Source organism: Pipistrellus hanaki (assembly GCF_964339955.1).
Source record: "Pipistrellus hanaki genome assembly, chromosome: 14".
In the NCBI taxonomy this organism is placed as follows: Eukaryota; Metazoa; Chordata; class Mammalia; order Chiroptera; family Vespertilionidae; genus Pipistrellus; species Pipistrellus hanaki.
The window spans coordinates 33,715,900-33,738,000 of record NC_140516.1 but is presented as its reverse complement, the minus strand read 5'-3'; the positions used below and the strand labels follow the sequence as shown (position 1 = coordinate 33,738,000).

General features: G+C 44.5%; 1 protein-coding gene across 1 annotated transcript in view; it reads left to right on the top strand.

Annotated features, from left to right (window-relative positions):
* The first annotated feature begins 962 nt into the window (after window positions 1–962).
* MYOF (myoferlin) overlaps window positions 963–22,101 on the top strand; it is a 128,913-nt gene continuing 107,774 nt past the window's right edge. Inside the window, exons 1-3 of the mRNA XM_084904310.1 lie at window positions 963–1,291; window positions 19,141–19,196; window positions 20,744–20,835. Coding sequence (XP_084760436.1) covers window positions 1,204–1,291; window positions 19,141–19,196; window positions 20,744–20,835 — 236 coding nt within the window. The 5' untranslated portion in view covers window positions 963–1,203. The remainder of the gene's footprint in view (window positions 1,292–19,140; window positions 19,197–20,743; window positions 20,836–22,101) is intronic.

Genomic DNA, 22,101 nt, shown 5'->3' with positions numbered 1-22,101 from the left:
AAAATTTAGTTTTAGCAAGAACATCCCAGGTCCACACACACTCCACATCTGAACACCTTCGCTCCCTGAAGATTTCTCATCTGTCATCCCCAAGGGGATTTCCGGTCACCTTGACCTGTGTTCAGCAAGAAGCCTGTTAGGTCAATTTAGCCAGAATCCCTTCTCCCTGGTGTTTCCTTAAAGTAATCTCCCATCCATTGTCCCTTACCCTCCTCCTTGGCTCTATATTCCCACTTGCTTCTGCTCTGAGTTGAACCCAATCTCTCTCTCCACTGCATAATTCCAGTGCAGTGGTCCCTACACCTATTTCAGTAGCCCCTCTGACCTTGAATAACGTCGTTCTTACCAGGCTCTAACAAGTGTCATTGACCGTATAGATTTTTCTTTTAATCAAGGAAAGACACTTCTCAGGGTTAGGTCCTGAGAGAGTCGAGAGCCGTTTTCTCGTTTTTATTGGAGACTGTTAGCTGCATTTGCTGGACCATGAACACTTAGAAGCCCAGCTCTTGCCACGTAAGGATTTTTAAAGAAATACTAAGGTGAGTCCTTTTGGAAAGCAAAGGATCAGCCAATTTTGTAAACCCATTATTACTGCCTCCAGATTGAGCTGGCTTGAACTAAACTCGGTTATTCCCTTGCTATACAGCAGGGGGCACCCTTGAACGGATTTTAAACCTTTATTTTTTTCTGTAAGTAGTTGCTGAACGCGTGTGTTTAACAGTATGAGAGAAGAAACAACAAAAGTAAAAAGAAAAAAAAAAGTTAAAAATGATTAAAGTTTTAAAGCTTCATGAAGCGCAGAAAAGAATAAAAGCAGTGGCAGAAAACCAACTGATGTGGCTTCACGAACTGTTCCTTAGGGGTCTCCTAACGCGCCCACATGCATGAGCTCCCAACCTATTTCAGTTTCATTTGTCACACATAACCATTTTTTAGTGGAGGCTGGGTCCTTTTCACTTCCACATTTCCCGATTCCTACGTGTTGCCTGCGGCACCGAGGAGGCCCCGGGAGCTTGGAGATCAGTTTGCACACGGGCTTCAGTCAATAGCCCAATAGCCGTCAGAGACCCACCCATCTCCCGGCCTCCCCCTCCCCTCTCCCGGGTCCTCCCCGGCTCCTCTCCTGGGCGGTGCAGTCCGGAGCGCTGCGCCCGCGGCTCCCAACCTCGTTCGCCGAAACCTGCTCTCACCCCATCCAGAGCCATGCTTCGTGTGATTGTGGAATCTGCCCTCAACATCCCTAAAACGACATTTGGGAAGCCGGACCCTATTGTTTCTGTTATCTTTAAGGGTAAGACAAACTTATCTTCCTTTTTCTCGAGTCCTGTTGCGGAATGTTGGTGCTCTGGCTGCTTTCTAATCCGATGACCCAGCGTTAACCAGCTGGCTCTCACATGCCTCAGCCTGGAAAGAAAGGCAAGTTCTTTCAAAGTCTGCGTTTAGGCGACTGGACAAGACCACATCTCTGGCTTTGCCTCGAGTTGGTTTACCTGTGCAGGTCAGGGGAGGGGACCGATTCTCTCCTGGGAGGCATTTAGTTTCCCCCAGGGCTTCGCGGTTCATTGATTGACCTCTTAGGTTTCTGTAAACCCAGGGAGGGGAAAAGCTGTATTTGTTAATCCCCACATTTCAGGTATCAAAAAAGGTCTGTGTTGGTCCAAAGTAAAGAGTAATATGCACTTTTTTAATAGTCCGTGCCAGTGAGAAATGGGTAAAGGAGGAAAAAGTGCAATTTAATTGTCCGAGGTACCATTACTCTGTAAGACAGCCCCCCTCCGCTTGTCACTGGCCAAGGAGTTGGGGAAAGCTGTGAGTTGGATTACCTTGTTTTCCCGTTATTTCGTGCCTCTTTGTAATTGACCATGTCTCCAAAGTCGGGATGTTTTTTGTATGTTCTGTAGCTCCTAGGTTGCTCACAGGGAAAGGGCCATGTGCACAGCACGCCTGCAGGTTGGAGATCTATTTGTAGTTTGGTCTCGCTGAATGACTTTGGGCAAGTGACCCAATTTATCTGGATGTCAGTTTTCTTTCTGCAAAATGGGTAAGGAGATTTGGGACCAGATCATCTTCAAAAGGCCCACTGTAATCCCAGAAGGTTATTATTCTATGACATCTCATTGCAGTGGAAGGGGAAGGAGTGGCTGATGTGTAGGCACTCTCCCAGGCATTGTAAATGATTCCAGTTTTGACTGGACTGATATGTCTAAATCTGAGTGTCTAAAAATGTGTCTAAAATGAGTCTTTATCATTTTCTGTTTGTCCACGACCATTGGTAAGGGCAGGTGGGTGAACGTGAGAGGGGAGGGCAAGAGAGTGGGAGCCTGGATGGGCCAGCTTTCCTGCAGGCCTCTGCACCTTTCCCTCTTCCTCAGGAACCTGACTGCTTCTCTCTTCCAGTTTCCGGTTAATCTATGCCTGTCTCTTTGTATATTTTATCTCCTTATTTCTCTTCTCAAACCTTTTCCTGTGAATATAAGCAAGAAATGAAACTCAAAGTTGCCAAATGTTTGTTTTGTTTGAAGAAATGTGGGGGTGGGGGGGCCCTTGGCCAGGTAGCTCAGTTGGATAGAGCATCATCCTGATATGCCAAAGTTGTGGGTTTGATCCCCAGTTAGAGCATGTACAAGAATCAACCAATCAGTGCATAAATAAGTGGAACAACAAATCAATGTCTCTCTCTCTCTTCTCTTCTCTTCTCTTCTCTTCTCTTCTCTTCTCTTCCTCTCTCTAAAATCAATAATAAAAAAGAACTTGAGAACAAAAGTTGGATTCTTAGAGGACAATGTGTCCTGAGAATCTGGTTAGTAAATATCATGTAGTCATGTTATATCAGAGTTTATTGACTTGTATTAAGTTAAAAATTTTTCTCTTGAAGCTATTACATAATAGAGACATAACATGAAAAGTTTGTATCATTTGCCATTGATATGTAAAGACATATAAACACATATTGGGTTCAACTGGGTGATGTCATTATTTGAGGCACATTATGTAGATTATAAAGGAATTAGAGTTTATCACTATATTAAAATTTGACTTATTTGTCAAAAATGTTAAATGACTAAAAACATGTCTAAGGCTATAAACATTCAATTGAAAGTGGAAAACTTCATTTAAGTTGGGCAAATATAATCTATCCAAACAATTACACTTATTACATTAACTCTAGTCTTTTTTCCAGTCTCCTTTGGTTATACAAACCCAGTGGTAAAGTCATTCATTCATTCATTCATTCATTCATTTATTCATTCGTTCATTCATTCATCCATCTGACAAGCAACCTGACAGAAAAAACAACTGTAAACTCAGAGTGGGAACATCTGGACTATGGCTGCTATACTGTGTAATACATATTACACATATATATGTGTAATATGCATTATTACACATATATCACATACATATATATCACAATACATACATATATATCACAATAACTAATATGTAACTGTTAGTTTAAATTAAAATCATACAAACAACAACAAAAAACTAACAATCCAGAAGGGATTATACAACTAAAAAGTGAAAATCACCTCCCTCCTATTCTTTTTCTCTCCCCATGCTTACCACCTAAAGGTAAACACTCTGAACAGTGTCAATTATTCCCGAAATTTTAGTATAGACATATACTGATAAGTTGTTTCAACCACTTCCTGTTACAACAGTGTTACAACAGATTACATCCTTACAATACATACTGGTGAATTTTTCTGAAGTCAGATTACCTGGTGTGTGTGTGTGTGTGTGTGTGTGTGTTTCTTGTCTTTTCTCTTAAAGATGGGTTTGCTGAACATTGCCACTAAGTTCCATTTTCCTTTTGCTTATCTCTTGCTTCTGTGTCAACTGTCTTGAAAAGATTGAGAGGAAATTTTCTCAATCAGTTGTGCTTTTACAGTGTGGCAGCATTGCATTCATATGAAATATCTCACTCCTAGGGAGCATTTTGTTGCAAATTTTCTCATTCCATCCTTATGACATTGTCCATTCTGTCAGTAGAATTGCCTCTCACATCTTTGCCTTGTGGGGACTGGCTACTGCTATTGTCCAGATGGTCATCAAATCATTGTCATGTTAGCCTGGCTGGCATGAATCAGTGGTTGAGCATTGACCTGTGAACCCGGAGGTCACAGTTCGACTCCCAGCCAGGGCACATGCCTGGATTGCAGGTTTGATCCCCAATAGGGGGTGTGCAGGAGGCAGCCAATCAATGATTCTCATCATTGATGTTTCTATCTCTCTCTGCCCTCCCTTCCTCTCTGAAATCAATAAAAATTTAAAACATGAATTATCATGTTATTACTTATTTTTCCAAATACCTCTTATTTCATTTGGACCTGTTTTTGGAGTGAAACCCTAGATATTGCTAGGACCCATCCCTCCTCTAATGAGCTTATCAACTTTGTAGTCTAGAGTAAACCACTTGACCTCTTTGAAAATGTTATTTTTCTTCTTTTGAAAAATGGGACTATGATGGATTATCTGTTTGGGGATCCAGATGAGTCACCCCAAGATGTACCTCTGTGGTATGCAATTACTTTGAGCTAAAGGCAAATTTAGCCACAGGCTCAAGAGAAACTTCTGTCTCTCCATCTCGCCCCAATTACCTAGAAGAATTTGAATTAGGGATCTTGCCCTTAATAAGTATTATCAAAGATAACTTCTTTTGACCTACCTATATGGCAGACAAACTTCTTTTTACCAAAGGACTGCTCTTCTTATTGTCTTGCAATGACCCTTTGAAGCCCCCAAGGTACATTAGCTCATCCCTAGCTCAGGCTGTCTTACACACCCCAATTCCCCTTTCGATCTCTGAACTTCTCCTGCCTGTGGGGTCTCTGATGCTCTCACGTATGAAGGGCTCTTACACATATACATGTGTTGAATATGATTATTTTCTCTTGCTAATCTGTCTCGTGTTTATTTGCTTAGACCAGCCAGAAGAACATTGTGGGTAGAGAAAGTTTGTTCGTCCCCACATCTGAAAGGGAGTAGATCGGTAGAGATTCCCCAAGGCCGTGATTTATGCAATAGAGGGTTTTCTGACTATTCTTAGTAAAATCTACTTTGTTATTTGAAGATAAACAGTTGAATTTTTAAAAACAACCTTTTAAATAGGCAGAAACTCTGTGAGATTCCATTTAAGGATGGTGACGTATGAGGGAAGAAAGATCCCGTGGGTCTCATTCACCGTCATCTATGAAGGCACCTGCTGAGCTGCCTGCAGGGCACCTTCATTTTCCCAGGGTGCCCCAGAGAGCTAGTCAAAGAGATTCCCAGTGGCTCAAACTGACAATCTTGCAGTGTTGATACTGCCCTAGGACCACTGTATTGTACAGGTATACCACATTTTATTGTGCTTTGCTTTATTGCTTTACAGACTTTGCATTTTTACAAATTAAATGCAAGATCTTCCACCAGCAAAAAGATATGACTTGCTCTATTATGATAATCTCTTTATTGTGGTGGTCTGGAACCAAACCCAGGATATGCATGTGTTTGCAAAACACTCCAGAAGGCAAAAATGTTTAATCTACTGAGTCACCCATTCCCTTCACTTCCGGGAGAACAGGGTTTAGACACTCACCACTAAGGAAAGTGGCCCCACCCTGCTGAAGCATGGGAACTCTCAGAGGCACATTTCTCAAAGCACATTGTCCAGGCTCTCCGTCACTTGTGAAGCCACCGCTGCCTTACAAAAATTAATCAGTGTAGCTTGTTTTTCTTCCTCACCCACAGCATCTCCTGTGCATGCCCTCAAGGCAAGTGCAGGGTGCTGGCACTTGAGGGCTTGGGTTTACTGGTGAGTTACTCCATCCCCAGGGCATTTGGCCCTGCCAAGAGGCATGGGATTTTTATACCTTCTGCAACACCTAGCACAGGTTGGATATACATTTAATTTAAATTTAGTTTAGTTTTTTTGTTGTTTTTGTCAAGATAACATTTGTTTATAACATTATATAACTTTCAAGTGTACAGCATTATAATTTGAGATCTGTATATACTACACCATGCACACCATTAATGACTCAGTAAATTAAAGACTTTTGCCTTTTGAAGTGCTTTGTAAACCCACCCATTACCATACAATGGTTGAATATACATTTCAAATGGTGTCCAGGTCCTGTGCCTCAGAGAAGCCAGAATCCTGTCAGGTCAGGAGCCATTCATTGTCTCTCCCCAGGGACTGAGTGGCCTCATGCCTTTTCCTCTCCCTGCACTGGCATCCACTTCATGTCTGCTCCTGGGCTGTCTTAATGGTACCTCCTCCTGCTCCCCTATAATTGCCAAGGGACCCGCATGGGGCTTTAGATTTCCATAGAGGTGACTTGGTCTTGATCATACATCAACTACCACCTCAATGTCTCTAGTTGAGGAATTGATTATGTATATCATTGAATTTTAGTTCATTTAAATGTGCATAGCAGCATGTGCTCATTGATAACCGTATTGGACAGCACAGAGAGCAGGCAAACAGCTGCAGTGGTTAAGAGTCCAGGACTTTCTCCCACTCATAGTTGCCCAGCATCTCTACACCTCAGCTGTCTCATCTGCAAAATGGAGACATCAATAGTCCCACAATGAGCATGAGTAAAGAGAACGTGTGTAGAAAGTGCTTTAAATGTTCAGAGCAACTCGGGTCTCCCGGAGATTTTGGGTGGGTGGACAGCCTGAGTGACAGCCACTTACTATATACCGGCACCATCATTTGTTAAATTCTTACACTACCTGCACCTGTGCATGATCTTATTTAATCCTCACATTGTTAGGAATAGGTATTATTATCATCTTTATTTTACCCATGGGGAAACTGAGGCAGAGACAGGTCAGGATTCAATTCAGGACCATCTGACTCCAGTCTCTGAGAATTCCCCGAGTCATGATGGATGAAGAGGTACAAACTGTGCCCAAAACAACCAAGTCAAGTTATGATTGCTTCTCCCCACGCTGGGTGGGTTGAGTTGTTTGGTGTGTTGGGGTCATTTGGACCCAGTCTGAAACTGGAAGAATGTGTACCAAGAACAAAAGGGTTAAAAAAAAAAAAAAAAAAAAAAAGGAAAGAAAACCCAGCCCTTCTGGGGTAAGTTTCCACAGGGCGAGGTAAGCCTTTACGACATGCTGTGACTCAGAAGCTGGGAGCTGACATAGCTTAGCAGTGAATTAGTTCCTCTGAAGTCCACGCCAGAGCCATTGTATTAGCAGTGGCCAAACTCTAACTTATTACGGTGCATGTAAAGGATTAAACATTTAATATTTTTGGCAGGGTGAATCTTCACTTCACCTCAGTTCTCTGGTTTATAACTGTCATCATTTTTTACATCCCAGTAGTACAACCTGTGAGTTAAAAAATATATTTCTCTTTCTCTCTCTTTCATTATTAAAAATAAATAAAAAAATTTCTTTTGCTTTCCTGTTTTCACTGCCCAGCCTCTCTCTTCCCACTCTCTTGTTGCTGTTTCTTCCTACTGCTTCTCTCAAACATCAATTCATTCAGCAAGTATTGACTCTGCCACTGTGTGCTCAGCACTGCGAATCAGGAGAGGAACAAGCCAGGCAGGCTTTTGCTCACATGCAGCTTACAGTCTAGTGCCATGGTCGGCAAACTGCGGCTCGTGAGCCACATGCGGCTCTTTGGCACAAAATACCACGGCCTGGGCAAGTCTAATTTGAAAAAGTGGCATTAGAAGAAGTTTCAATTTTAAAAAAATTTGGCTCTCAAAAGAAATTTCAATCATTGTACTGCTGATATTTGGCTCTGCTGACTAGCGAGTTTGCCGACCACTGTTCTAGTGCAAGTCCTAGTTGTGAGTGAACTCCTGGAGGCGTGACCGTTATTTGCAGGTCATGTTGAAGATGAAAGCTTACTAGCTGTGAAACACTGCTCTTGGAGCTTCACATACATGTATTCACTTAATTCACACCAAAAAACGAAGATTTTCATTTTATGACTGAAGAGACCAAGTCTTGGGGAGAGTGCGTTGCCTCATTCAAGGTCCCACAGCAGGTTCCAGGTGGAGCTGGGACCCATACACCCAGCTGAGGGGTGACATCCCTGTGTCCCTAGGCACATGCCCAATCAGGCATCAAACCCAAAAACTGGGTATGACCTCTTACCAGGAATCGAACCCACAACCCTTTGATGCATGGGACTACATTCCAACCAACTGAGCCACACCAGCCAGGGCCATCCTCATTTTTGAGGTGCGGAGATTGAGTCTCATATGGGGCAAGAGTGTCCAAAGCTGGGCAGCCAGGAAGAGGCAAGGAGGGACTAGCATCCCAGTCCTGAGACTCTTGGTCCTGCACATTTTCCCCTGCTGCGTGCACGGCTGGCTTTCTTTGTGCTTGACATCTCCCTTCATTCAGTCTGTGCTCCACCCCATCCCACTGACAGCGGCAATCCACCAACTTCCGATGCCAGCCAGCACTGCCTCCAACCTGCAGCCACTGACCAGCCCAGCTTACCAAGGAGCCCAGAGGTCAGAGCCATGCATAGCACGGGAAGGAGGGCTGAGGACAGTGCGTGAAAACTGCTGCCAATGGCAAAAATCCCATTCGGAAAGATCATTAACATGGGACGTGGGAGCTGAGGCTGGAGCCTAATTTAGCTAAACGTTTGTTGCCCAGGAGGGATAGGATTAAATGAGCAAGCTTTTGACTCAGTGCTTTGTGCTAATTTTCAAAGTTCTTTTCTGTGACTGTTTTCTTTTTAGAAAAAAAAATGTGTATATATATTTTTAATATTAACTTTTTATTGATTTCAGAGAGGAAGGGAAAGGGACAGAAAGATAGACACATCACTGATGAGAGAAAAATCATTGATCAGCTGCCTCCTGTACACCGCCTACTGGGGATTGAGCTCACAACCCGGGCCTGTGCCCTTGGCTGGAATTGAACTCAGGACCCTTCAGTGCGCAGGCCAATGCTATACCCACTGAGCCAAACTAGCTACGCTATTTTATTTTCTCTCATACCTTCTCTTGGAGACAGGGAGAGCAGAGGACCTGGATCCTCTTCATGTTGTCTGATGGTGGCAGTTTATGATTCCAGCCAACACATGGGAGTGTCCCCATGTCTTAGGCACTTTCACACTTTCTCATTTGATTTCCATCCCCTCTTACAGGACACTCAGGCTTTGAGCTGCCCCTTGAAAACTCTAGGAACTCTCCATCTCCTCAAGCTGGGTTTGAAGGGAATTTGCCGAATAGCCGCCTTCATCCACCGTCTACCAAATATTGCCTCAGAAACATAGGCAGAGGCAGGAGAGGCCAATAGGCTTAGGAACCAGAACAGCTGCATTCAAATTCTGGCTTTGTTTCTTACTAGCAGGTGACCCTGGACAAGCGACATAATTTTACTCAAAAGAAGGTTAATAATTGTAACAAGTAATATATGCAAAGCCCTTAGAAGAGTGCCTGGCATATTAGGAGCCCTATGCATGGCAGCCATTATTCCTGGGCAATAGGTACCAATATTTATTGATGAATAAGTCTAGATACAGAGAGTTGGAGTAAATGGCCCAACTTCACTGGGCTGTAATGGTGAAAATGTGGCATGTCCCCTGGTACCCTCAGCTCAAGGAGTTGGTAAAGAGCACAGGCTTGGGCCCTAACCGGTTTGGCCTGCGGACTGGAGGGTCCCAGGTTCGATTCCGGTCGAGGGCATGTACCTTGGTTGTGGGCACATCCTCAGTAGGGGATGTGCAGGAGGCAGCTGATTGATGTTTCTCTCTCATTGATGTTTCTAACTCCCTATCCTTCCCTCTCCCTTCCTCTCTGTAAAAAAATCAATAATATATATATATATATATATATATATATATATATATATATATATATAATTTTTTTTTTTTAAAGAGCACAGGTTTAGAAATGAAACTGACTTGGGGCTGCAGCTCAGCTCTGCTACTCAGCCCCTGGGTCAATTCCCACCACAGAACCTCCGTTTCCTCATCGGTCAAATGGGGGTTTCTAGGACCTCCCTTGTAAGGGTTAGATGTGAGTGTTTAGGGTGCCACACACAGAATAGATACTCACATGCAAAATAAACCAACAAACCAAAGGACACAGGGCTCTGTTCTCGATGGAGGCAGCCGGTCCCGGTGCCTGCCCGCCTGGTTTCCTCCACCTGCAGCTGGCCAGCTGGCAGAGCGGAGCACGGCCACTCCCTGGGGCCAGCCTGTAGGAAGAAGGTTCTGTATGAGTCATTCAGATCCACTCAGCCTGGCCGCAGCTCCCTCGGAGTTGGGTTTGATCCAAGCGTTGTAGTGTGCCTGGAAGGGCATCTCCAGAGGCCAGTGGGGCACCGGCTGCGGAAAGCGGAGCAGGGAGGGACCCTGCCTGCCTTTCTGTCTGGGCGTTCCTGTTAACCAGTGATATCAGTGACTGCTTCAGAAATGTGCAAACACAGCCTTGCTTTGTATCACCATCTGCCTTTTGTCCAAATGCCTTTCCCCTAGAACCCGTTTGGCAACCTCTCCGGGAGCCGCAGGGCAGCCAGGTTTGGGAAATAAAGAAGTCAGAGATACTGCTTTAGCCAGCTTGACCTGGGTAGGCCACATGTCTTGAGCTTCCCCGGTTCCTCTAAGTCCCAAGGACAGAGGACTCTCCTGCTGGCCCTTCCCAGAGCCTTCCTGGTTCTTGTGGAAATTCTCCCAGATGCTGGTGGCTGCCAGGGAGAAGTACACACTGCCCACATACCAGCTGCCCCAGGGGCCCTCAGAGCTGTGACACGGAGCCAGGCGAGAGAACTCTTCCACCAGGGCTGTGCCCAGTGCCCCTGAGCACTTCCTCTGGGCCCTGCCCTCCAGGAAGGGCGCCACAGCCTGGACAACCGCCTAGGTCCACAAGGGGTGCTGCCCAGCTGCTGTAATAAGAAATCCGAGCTCTTGTTGAGCTTGCTGGGCCCGGTCCTGGGCACTTCACAGTCATCCTCTAGCAACTCTAGTGATAATGCTTTTATGAGCTTATGAAGTCCAGTTCATTCAGATCATGGAGGGATTTCTATGTAGTGAGCACTCTGGGGAGAACAACAATACCAATAAAATTCAGCTTCAGCCTTCAAGGGGTCTTTGTCTAGTTATTCGTCTCCAACTCTGGAGACTGCTCTGCGTCTCTTTGCCGGAGTCTGGATCCCAGCACTGCCATTTCCTAGCCACGTGACCTCTGGTAAACTGCTTAACCTCTCTGTGTCTTGGTTTCCTCCTTTGTAACTGGGGATGATCATAACAGAATTCACCTCTTAGGGTTGTTGTAAAGATCAAATGAGACAGTCCGTGGACGATCCTGGGAACGGTGACTAGTTCATAGTAGTACGTAGTAACTGCTAACCATGCATGAGTGGGCTTCAGGGGCGGCGGGGTGGTCTGTGAAATTCTAGGCCAAATAGTGGGTGACTTCCGAGTGGAAGGGCAGGTTTAGCTGCATGGTGATCTGCTGACTTTGCCCACCAAAGAGCTGAGTGAAGGAAGCTTTGTAAATGGCACCTCCAGGTCTCCTGGGGCCCTTTAGTGAGACATAGCAATCTAACCAGTCAGGACTCAGGAGGACTTCATAAGACTCATGTACCTGGAAGAAAACTTAGGGATTATCTATTCTAAATTCACACGAGGGACTCTGAGGTCAGTGGTTGAACCTTATGTCTCCCAGAGAGAGCAGCTCAAAGAAATGGAGAGTTAACATGTAAAAGTCCAACCAGAAACGCTGGGCCAACACCTACCTGCCCTTTCCCCTGCAGAATGGTGAAGGCTCTGTGTGATGGTGTGTCTTTGGAAATATTTAAAATGCGTTACCATTATAGCTGTTACTTCCACGAGCGCCTGGCTCTCCAGAGAATAGGTTCTGTGTGTGTGTGTGTGTGTGTGTGTGTGTGAGAGAGAGAGAGAGAGAGAGAGAGAGAGAGAGAGAGAGAGAGAGAGAGACAAAGAGACACAGAGACAAAGAGACACAGAGAGATACTAGCATATATATATATAAAGAGGTTTAATTTAAGGAATTAACTCATGTGATTATAGGGGGCTGGCAAATCTGAAATTTGTGGGGCAGGCTGGTATGCTGGAAACTCTGGCAGGATTTCTGTCAGAGACAGGATTACAGTTTTGAGGCAGAATTCCTTCTCCAGGAAGCCTCAGTTTTTTTCTCTTAAGGCCTTCAACTACTAGTATTTGGACAAAGCCCATCCACATTATGGAGAGTAATCTGCTTTATTTAAAGACAATCCTGTATAATAGAAGTGTAGTATGCAAATTGTCCCCGTCACCAGGAGTTCCTCTGGGAGTCCTACTAGGAGGCGGGGCCTGCCTGGGGAAGGGTGGGAGTACCAGGCTGGCAGCTGGCCCCCCGCTAGCGACCTTACCAGTGCACCAGGCCTCTAGTTGGTTATAAATGTTAATCACATCTATAAAATGCCTTCATGGCAACATCTAGACTAGTGTTTGAACCAACAACTGGCATCACAGTTTAGCCAAGTTAACACGCAAAATTAACTAATCACATTGGTCTGCTCAACAATCCAGCCTTAGGAGTCACAGTGTCTCTTGAGCCTTTTCAGTAAGAGTCCAGCACACTGTCTGGTAGATGAATAGCAAAGGAAATGGTTCCGTGCAAGAAGGAGCATGCTGGCTTGGCAAAGAGTGCTTGTTCAGTTCTCAGGGAAATGTTACTCAGAAGTTGGCATGCAGGTTAATTGCTGCAACGGTGACCTTCAAAAACTGAGAGAGAAGCAGGCGTAGCTAATCAGAAAACAGGAAATGCCCCAAAGAATGCCTTGAGTCCTGGTCTAGGGTGTATTCTGCATTTGAATCTCTTGTTATGCTCTGGGCTGAAAGTATTTAATTCCTTTTCATAGGAAGATATAATCATCTTAATAAAATCAGAGTGGGAACTGGGGGAGGTGATGAGAATGGAGAAGGGAAATTTTTCATAATTTAATCTGATGTTTAGTGCTTGCAATTTCAACCTTTTAAAAAAATATATTTTATTGATTTTTTACAGAGAGGAAGGGAGAGGGATAGAGAGTTAGAAACATCGATGAGAGAGAAACATCTATCAGCTGCCTTCTGCACACTCCCCACTGGGGATGTGCCCGCAACCAAGGTCCATGCCCTTGTCTGGAAATTAAACCTGGGACCTTTCAGTCCGAAAGCCAACGCTCTATCCACTGAGCCAAACGGTTTCGGCTCAACTTTTTTTTTAAAGGTAGAATTGAATAACTAAATACTAGTAATATAAATATGTGACTCCGTGGCTTCTGATAATAAAGGAATTTATTTATTTTTTTTTTAAGAATTTATATATTCCCCCACAAGTCTATGTGTAAGAATAGGCTTTTAACAAAATGCAATGTAAACATATTTTGATAAAAATCAGTCTCTTCCTTAAAGGAATTCTCCAGAAGGGACAAGGGTTAGCTATCCATGGGGAGAGGAGTTAATGCCAGCGACTTCCCCTATTAGCCTGGGAGATAAGAGGTCAGTGTTTAAATGTACTAGTCCTGAGGTTGTTTTGTCTTTTAAAGGAAGAATTCAACTGAGTAAAGTTGAAGGTATAATTGGCTCCCTTAAGCGAGTCAGGATAGAGGGCAGTGCCCTTAGCAGGAACATTGTGTGAAAGTGCAGGAGCACAGGAAGTTCCACCTGCATAATCCCATCTGGTCTGTGGTCAACCTACATCAGCTGGGACTCAGCCAGTCCCCTTTGTTCTCCACACACAACCCAATCATGTCTTTAGGTACATATATTGGAAGAGTTGCTTGGCCACTTGATTTTTGTTGTTGTTGGATTATGAACTTTTTGATGTTACGGAGTCCAGTTTCTAACACCCTCCTTCCCAAGTTGCTTGTATCAGCCAAATGAGGCTTAGCCTGGCATTCATGGTGTGACCAGGTTGCTTGTACTCCCTTCCACATCCCTTTGGTTCCAGCAAATTGGGCTGTGCAGTGTCCCTAGACATGCCCTGTTCTCTCTGCCTCCATGGCTGATCCGCCCACCCCATTTCCCCCACTTGGAGTTACCTTTTCTCCCAGCTCCACATCTGGTCCATCCTTGTCCTGTGATCCCCAACTCAGCCTCTGCTTCCTCCTCAAGGCCTTACCTTGTGCCCACAGCACAAAGTTGCCTCCCCTTCTCCCGAATTTGTATTTTCATCTGCACCTCTGATGCCAACTGAAGCCATATGTCTATATCAGTCACATCTACCTCCCTATTGGGCCACCTGAGAGCAGAAACCATGTCTTAGGTATCTTTGTATCTCCCACAGTGTCCAACTCAGTGCCTGGCAAGTGATATTTCTTTCTTTCTTTCTTTCTTTCTTTCTTTCTTTCTTTCTTTCTTTCTTTCTTTCTTTCTTTCTTTCTTTCTTTCTTTCTTTCTTTTGACATACCATGTTTCCCCGAAAATAAGACATCCTCCAAAAATAAGACCTACTTACAGGTTTCCTTCTGAGTGAAATATAAGGCATCCCCCAGAAAATAAGGCTCCCCCCACTAGGCTAAACATGAGAGATTTGGTCCACTGATTCTGAAAGAAATGGAGTCACAAGAAATTCACCAGGAAATTCAGGAATTGGATTTTTATGATGATGTTCCAGAAGATGATGACATGATTGTCATTGAATAAATGAGTAAATTCTTGATACTGTAGGATTCACAGTTTGTCTGGTTTGTGTTGACAACTACCGTACTACCGTACCGTATCCTGGTAATAAATTCCCTTTATTTTCATTTAACAATAAATGTGTACCGTATTCTTCTTCATGGAAAAATAAGACATCCCCTGAAAATAAGACCTAGCACATCTTTGGGAACAAAAATTAATATAAGACACTGTCTTATTTTGGGGGAAACAGGGTATTAAAGGTAGGTTTATTCCCCAGTAACAAGCGGGACTCATTATGGAGGCAGAGAAATCAGAATTAGAGGAAGCGGGAAGGAGGGACCCAACTGGGTTGACTTGCAGACAGAGAGAGAACAGCCCTGACAAGTGATATTTCAGAGATATTTGTTGGATGGAAGAATGATGATGTTGAGTAAGGTTTGTGGAAGAACTCACTTACTGACCATTCCCATGGGCTGAGCTATGATGTCCCTTTGCCTGGCCTGGCCATTCATTATTCCCATCACTGACCCTCTTTTTTCATATATAGAGGCCCAGTGCACAAAATTTGTGCATGGGTAGGGTCCCTAGGCCTGGCCAGCAATCAGGGCTGATCGGGGCCTTCTGGCTGCCAACTAGGGCCTTCCTTCCAGCAGCCAACCAGGGCCTCCCTTCCCCAACTGCCCGTTGCTGACCAAAGCCTTCCTTTGTTCCATGCCGGCCCTGGTGGTCAGCACACGTCATAACAAGTGATCGAACTCACGGTCTCCTGGTTGAACTCCAGAGGGGACACTTAGCATATTAGCCTTATATATATACAGATATCACTGATCCTCTTACAGGAGAAAACTCCAACATGAAAATGAAGCAGAGAGGCGCATGGTAGGCTTTTTCTACTGGGTGAAAATGTGCATAGGGATTTGTTTGTAGAATGTTTTGAGACCTAGAGTTATCTTATACCCTTCTCTTTCCCCAGGTACCAGCACACAGCAGGTGCTTAATAAATGTTTGAAAATGAATGAATAAACAAGTGGCCCTTTTTTACACTCCTCAACTACTAACTCTGGCCCAGCCCCCTTCCTACTGGGGGCTGGGAGGGTCAGTATATACCACCCTCAGCAGTTTAGTCTGCAGTGTTTCTTCTCCTACTCTGATTCCCAGGTCAATAACTAGGCTTGGAATTCAATTCAAATGAGCAAGTACCAACTCTTTCTACAGCCTCTCTGGTACCCTTGCCCCTCCCTTAGCTCCCTGCCTGGAATCCCGTGGAATTAGAAACTGAAATTTGCTTCAGTATCATCCTTCAGTGACTCAAGTACTACTACTGCAAGCTCCTGTGTCCAATTTCTAAAAATTATTTGCTGTCTTCTCTTTTATGTACTTGCTAGGACCTCTTGCAATTGCCCATCTTTTCTCTTGAAGGTCTGCCGTGGTCTCAGGGTCCAGATTTGCTCCTTCCTGACTTAGTTCTCCAACTACGCAGCCCTGGTCATGGCAGCACGGGTGGTGGTGAGCTGGAGAATGAGTGATTAACGGTATCAGTTTATGCAGGAATTCCTAACCTTTGTCAAGGTTCCCAACTCATTTGAGAGTCTGATGAGAACAACAGACTCTGTCCCCAAAACCTCCCAGATGTAACATTTTGTGTATTGGAGAAAATAGTCTTAGAGAGTCTCAGAATGCCCTGAAACCTGATCTTGGACTTCCCTCTGGCCACTGCCCAGGATGCCAAGCCACATACGATATTTATGCATTTTCTTTTTTACCCCATGGTCCTCACTATGAGTTTATTGAGGTCTTACTATATAACAATTCACCCAGTTATTCGTTTATCAGTACTTTATTAACAAACTATTTTATGCCAGGCATTGCTTTTTGTACTGAAGATATAACAGTTATTTTTAAAAAAAATACAACTCTTTACTGAGGTTATAGTACAGAGAGTCATTAATTAAGTAGTCACACGAATGAATGTTAAATTAAAAACCGGGACTTTGAGTGGATGTTTCATTTCATGTATCTTCTTTACCTAATGTTTCTGGCAGATTCCAGTGAGGCACTGGTAGCAAACACACACTCAGGTTTGGTACCTGATCTAGGTTCAGATTCTGGCTCTGTTTCCTTATTAGCTGGGTGACCTTAGACCAGTTAACCGGCTTCTCTCAATTCCTTGTCGGTAAAATGGGGATGAGAATGTTGACCTCGCAGGGCTGTCTTAAGGATTTAAACATGCAGTAAGTAGAAAGCACGGCCTGGTACTAGCTCATTTGAATTGGATCCCAAGCCTAGTTATTGACCTGGGAATCAGAGTAGGAGAAGAAACACTGCAGACTATACTGCCGAGGGTGGTATATACTGACCCTCCCAGCCCCCAGTAGGAAGGGGGCTGGTCCAGAGTTAGTAGTTGAGGAGTGTAAAAAAGGCCACTTGTTTATTCATTCATTTTCAAACATTTATTAAGCACCATTTACTTACGGGAAGCTGCTGTAATTGTGGATAGAAGCCATTTTACCCAGCTCCTTCGGCTTAAAAATCCTTTGCATGGGTCCTCTTTCTCTCAAGAGCACTGGTGCTGTAACTAGAGAGGAAGATTGAGATGTTTCTGTGGAGGAGGGGAGGGTGAGTGGGCTCAACATGGAAGTGTGGGAGAGGAAACCAGCTGCTAGTGACATCAGACTCGGACCCAGTGAGGGGCCGTGAGCCCCACGGAAGGGCCCCAGTCAGAGCTCACGGGTCCAGGCGGGAGCTGATGGCAGGGTCACGCTGCAGTTTGAAAGGGGAAGCCGGCGAGGCTTTGGGGGCCCACTCAAGTGGAAAAGTTAATGCTTAGCAGAGGGAGGGTGATGACTCACGGCTTTGCTATGCTGAGGTCTCGGAAGAATGAGGTGGTGAGTCCCACTGCCAGCCGTGTGCTGGGAGCCTTACCAATGTCACATTCCACTGAACAAAGCACAGCACCTCCTACATTTCGCTGCAGTGGAGCGGAGGCTGAGGATTGGTTCAGAGTGTGGCCACCAACGAGAGACTGCCTGGGTTCAAGACCTGGCCCTGCTTCTTACTTACTAACTGGGTGACGGCGAGTACGTTACGCAGCTTCTCCTTTCGCTTCCTTAGCTGTGAAAGAGGGACGGAAATAATTGTACATACATACCTCCTAGGGCTTTTAAGGGGAATCGAAGATGGGAGAGAATAGAGAATATATATGTTGGTCTCCTCCTGCAACCCTGTTCCTGGCACAGGGCTCCTAAAACCCTTGTAAAGTCCTACCTGATACAAGCAGTAGGAGCATGTCTTGTTCTAGTAGTTGACCCTGTGAATTGGGGGAGGGATGGAGGGGGCGCGGAAGGGGGGAAGAGGAGGAGAGAATGCGCTCCCGGATGAGAGCTGGTCACAGAAACACCAGGCCGGAATGAGAAGCTCGGACTTTTCAGCCCCACCCCCACCCTTCAAGGCAGGGGAGCACATTCATGTACTGGGAGGGTGATGCACCCTAACTCGGTGGAGACAGAGCTTGGGACCCTCTCAGACCTTGCTGTAGGAATCTCATCTGGCTGTGCATCAGCATCCTTTATCGCATCCTTTCATAAACTGGTGACATGAGGGTTTCCCCGAGTTCTATGAGACGCTCTCGCTAATTAATGGAACCCACCGAGGGGGTGGTTTGTAAGTGAACTGTCAGAAGCACAGCTGACAACCCGGACTTGCTTTTGGTGTCTGACGTGGGAGGGGCGGCCGTGCTGTGAATTGCCTTGTGCTGAGGCCTGTGGGAGGGAGTCCAGCTTAATCTTTAATCTGCATCAGGCTCTTGACCACATGCAGAGGCAGCCTGGACTTCAGAGCTGAAGCTCCAGGTCCTACCAGTGCACCTCTGCCACGCGTGAGCTCAGACACCTTTCTTTCTTTCTTTTTTTTTCTTTAAATATTTTATTTTATTTATTTATTTATTTTTTTACAGAGAGGAAGGGAAAGGGATAGAGAGTTAGGAACATCAGTGAGAGAGAAACATCAATCAGCTGCCTCCTACACACCCTTACTGGGAATGTGCCAGCAACCAAGGTACATGCCCTTGACCGGACTCGAACCTGAGACTCTTCAGTCTGCAGGCCAATGCTCCATCCACTGAGCCAAACCGGTTAGGGCTCAGACACATTTCTTAACTCCTTTGGGTCTCGTGTCCTCATTTGTAAAATGGGGACACCTGCCTGCCAAAGGTTAGCTTTGTTGGTTTCTTTCTGCAAAAAGCTGGAGGGGCAGAGGCCCTGGGTAATCTTGGTTTACAGGAACTGTGAGGGAGAGGCAGGGGATTGCAGTATTTCCATATTTCCATGATTTTGAGTCCCCCATCCCCAGACCTGGGGATGGGAAAAATGTGTTAGACCGGAACCTGCTGTTGGGTTTGGAAAACTTTGATTCAGGTCTCCCCTTCCTTAGACAGATGAAAGGGCCACGCAGGCACACCGCTGGCCTTCAGGGAAATGTTCTTTGAACATTTGAATGGTACCTGCTCTAAAAATACTCCTAATTGATTGGCATCTCTTATTTTTTATTTGCAGATGAGAAAAAGAAAACAAAGAAAATTGATAATGAACTCAACCCTGTCTGGAATGAGGTGACTTTATTATTTTTTTTTCTTTTTCAACTTTGTTTCAACGGATAAACTACTTCTGGATTGCCCCATCTTTGGTCAGAGGTGAACACTTCCCTTTGGAAGGAGAATCTCTGCATTTTCCACCCCCGCCCATCCCCCTCCGTCTCCCTTTGTGGCCAAGGAGACAGCAGAGCAGTTCAAGGAGACAGAGCCCAGTGGCATGTCTCCTGCAGTGGAGAGCTGGGTTCTAGCCTGCAGCAGCCTTGAGCTTGCCTTGGTCCAGTCATGTTGCCTATTTGGGCACATCTGCAGAGCAAGGGGTGGTATTAGAACATCTCCAGAGTCCCAGAGGGAACGCTCCATAATTAAAACCATCTCTGTGTGTGACTCATCAAGAACGTATCACATGATACTTTGTGTGTCTGGCTGAGTCAAAACATTTACTGTTTTTATTTTGATAAAATAATATATATTTAACATAAAAATTTTGGAAACTTCAGATCAGCATAAACAATGACCTTTGGCCCTGGCTGGTGTGGCCAAGGATATTTTTCCCATTGATTTTTAGAGAGAGTGGAGGGAAGAAGGAAAGTTATATAGAGAAAAACATTGATGTGAGAGACATATCGATTGGTTGCCTCCTGCAAGTACCCCAACCAGGGTCTGGATGGAGCCTGCTACTGAGGTACATGCTCTTGACCAGAATCGAACCCGAGACCCTTCAGTCCAGAGGTTGATGCTCTATCCACTGAGCCAAACCAGCCAGGGCTCAAGTAAACTTAATTGGCAGTTTTATAACTGACACCTAACCAAATGAAATGCCAACCCCAAACCCATTAGGATTAGTGGGTGTGTTCTAATAAGAGCGATGAGACAATTTTCCATCCATTCCAGACCTATTTTAGGAGAATTAAATCTTTAGTAGATACTGCTTTATTTAATAAATTGGTTCATTTATTACACAATCAGTCAAAGGCATCACTGGTACTGTGTTGATTTTTTTTTTTTTTTTTTTTTTTTTTTTTTTTTTTTTACATTTGTCAGTAGACAGCGGTTTGTTGCGTTAAGATGAAAGTCTCATCTGCCTACAGCACTGGTCACAGTAGGACATTGAATGAGGGGCTGATGCATTTTAGAAAATGTTTTCTAGATCATCCCTTTTGGAAATATTACGTTTAGGAAGAGCAAGTAATTTAAAAAGAGCCGCTGCATAAAACATTTTCACGTCTACATTTTATTTTATTCTTGCAACAGTTGTGGTGGGCACTGTCAGTTCTCTGACTATGAGGTAGGGGTTGGTGACGTGTCCAGAGACACAGAGCCTGGTAAATGGAAAGCCAGGAGTCACCACCAGGTCCTTGGAGGCTAAGTCTGGTTTGCTTTCCCATAACCCTCAGCAGCCTCCAGGCTTAGAATTTAATTTATAATTTTATCACTTCCATTTAACTATAAATTCAAAAGGTTGACATTGGTGAAGATAATGACCCAGCGTTTAGTGTTGGTACATTTCGTCGTATTCCCCGGTCCTTTTAACAGCCTTTTTGTTTTCGTAACTTTTCTGTGGACAGATTTTGCAGTTTGATTTGAGGGGCATACCACTCGACATTTCATCCTCCCTTGGGATTGTTGTGAAGGACTTTGAGAAAATTGGACAAAATAAGTAAGTTGATTTCAACTCTTTTTCTCATTTGATATATTATCTTACTGTTGTTTATTTTGTTGAAGGAACACACCTTCAATAACATTTTATAATACTTCCAACATAATCATACTTTAATTCCATGCCATCTCCCACTTCTGAGCCAATATCAGCGGTGGTTAATCAATCATGGTGCTTTTATTCAAACGTCTGCTGGTATATTCCTAAAAGGCTGCAGACACTAAGCCACCACTAGCCTATCAACTTGGTACTTACTCTGAAAGCTATTCACACTCCAGAAACTTCTCTGTTAATTGCATAGAGTCATTTCCTACCTCTGATGGTTTAATCTGAACTACAGCTGTATTGGACAGGCCAAATACTTTCTCCCAATTATGTGTGACTCATATACATCTCATTCAAGTGATACTTCCAGCCTCACTTCCTTTTTAATGTCTTATTGGCCTTTTAAACCCAACAGATCTAAAGCAGTTTCCTTGTCTTATTGCCTCTATCCATTTCCAGTGGGGGAGGGAGTGGGATGGTGCTCCATGGTGGCACCGAGGGTAGTCCCCTGGGTAAAGCAGGGGGTTCCCAAATAGGTTTCCAGGGGACAGAGTGACCTCAGTAAATTCACTCCATTCCTTGATCTGGTCTCGGGCCTTATATAGACTCAGAAACCAGTCTTAGGTAACAATTCAAACCAAACTAGCTTACAAGAAACCCGTGCTTCATTCCAGATTACTTGTTATTTTCTGATGGAAACAAATGCTTGGCAGGAGGGCATTCCTGCTATCTGATCACTGAATTCTCCTTTATATCATACCACATAAAAAACCGCATTACTCTGTATCCTTGATGGTAAGATGTCATTGACCATAAGAAGTGCTATTAAATTAATAACAGGTTTGGGGGAGAAGGAAGCCTGATATTAAATACCTGTGTCCATAGTAAGAAGCATCCCAATTTGTAGTAATTTTATTCCTAGTAGAACGGAAATGCATTTACAAATGTATGTCTCAGCCTCAGGCACATGTGGTATGATCAGAGGGCTGCCATGAGAGCAATACGTTCAGGTAGGGTGACCATGTGCCCAGATTTGCTTAGGACAGCCTGGTGTATGGTTGCAGCACAATGATTAATAATGCCTCTTTTGCTGTCAGCAGTGGCTTGGTTTGGCCACTAAATTAGATAGATGGTCGCCCTAATCACTTGGGATGTTGGAGGAGCACCGAAGAGGCCAGTCAGGTGCAGCTTAGAGAGCAGGGGAAGCTGGGACAGGGGAAG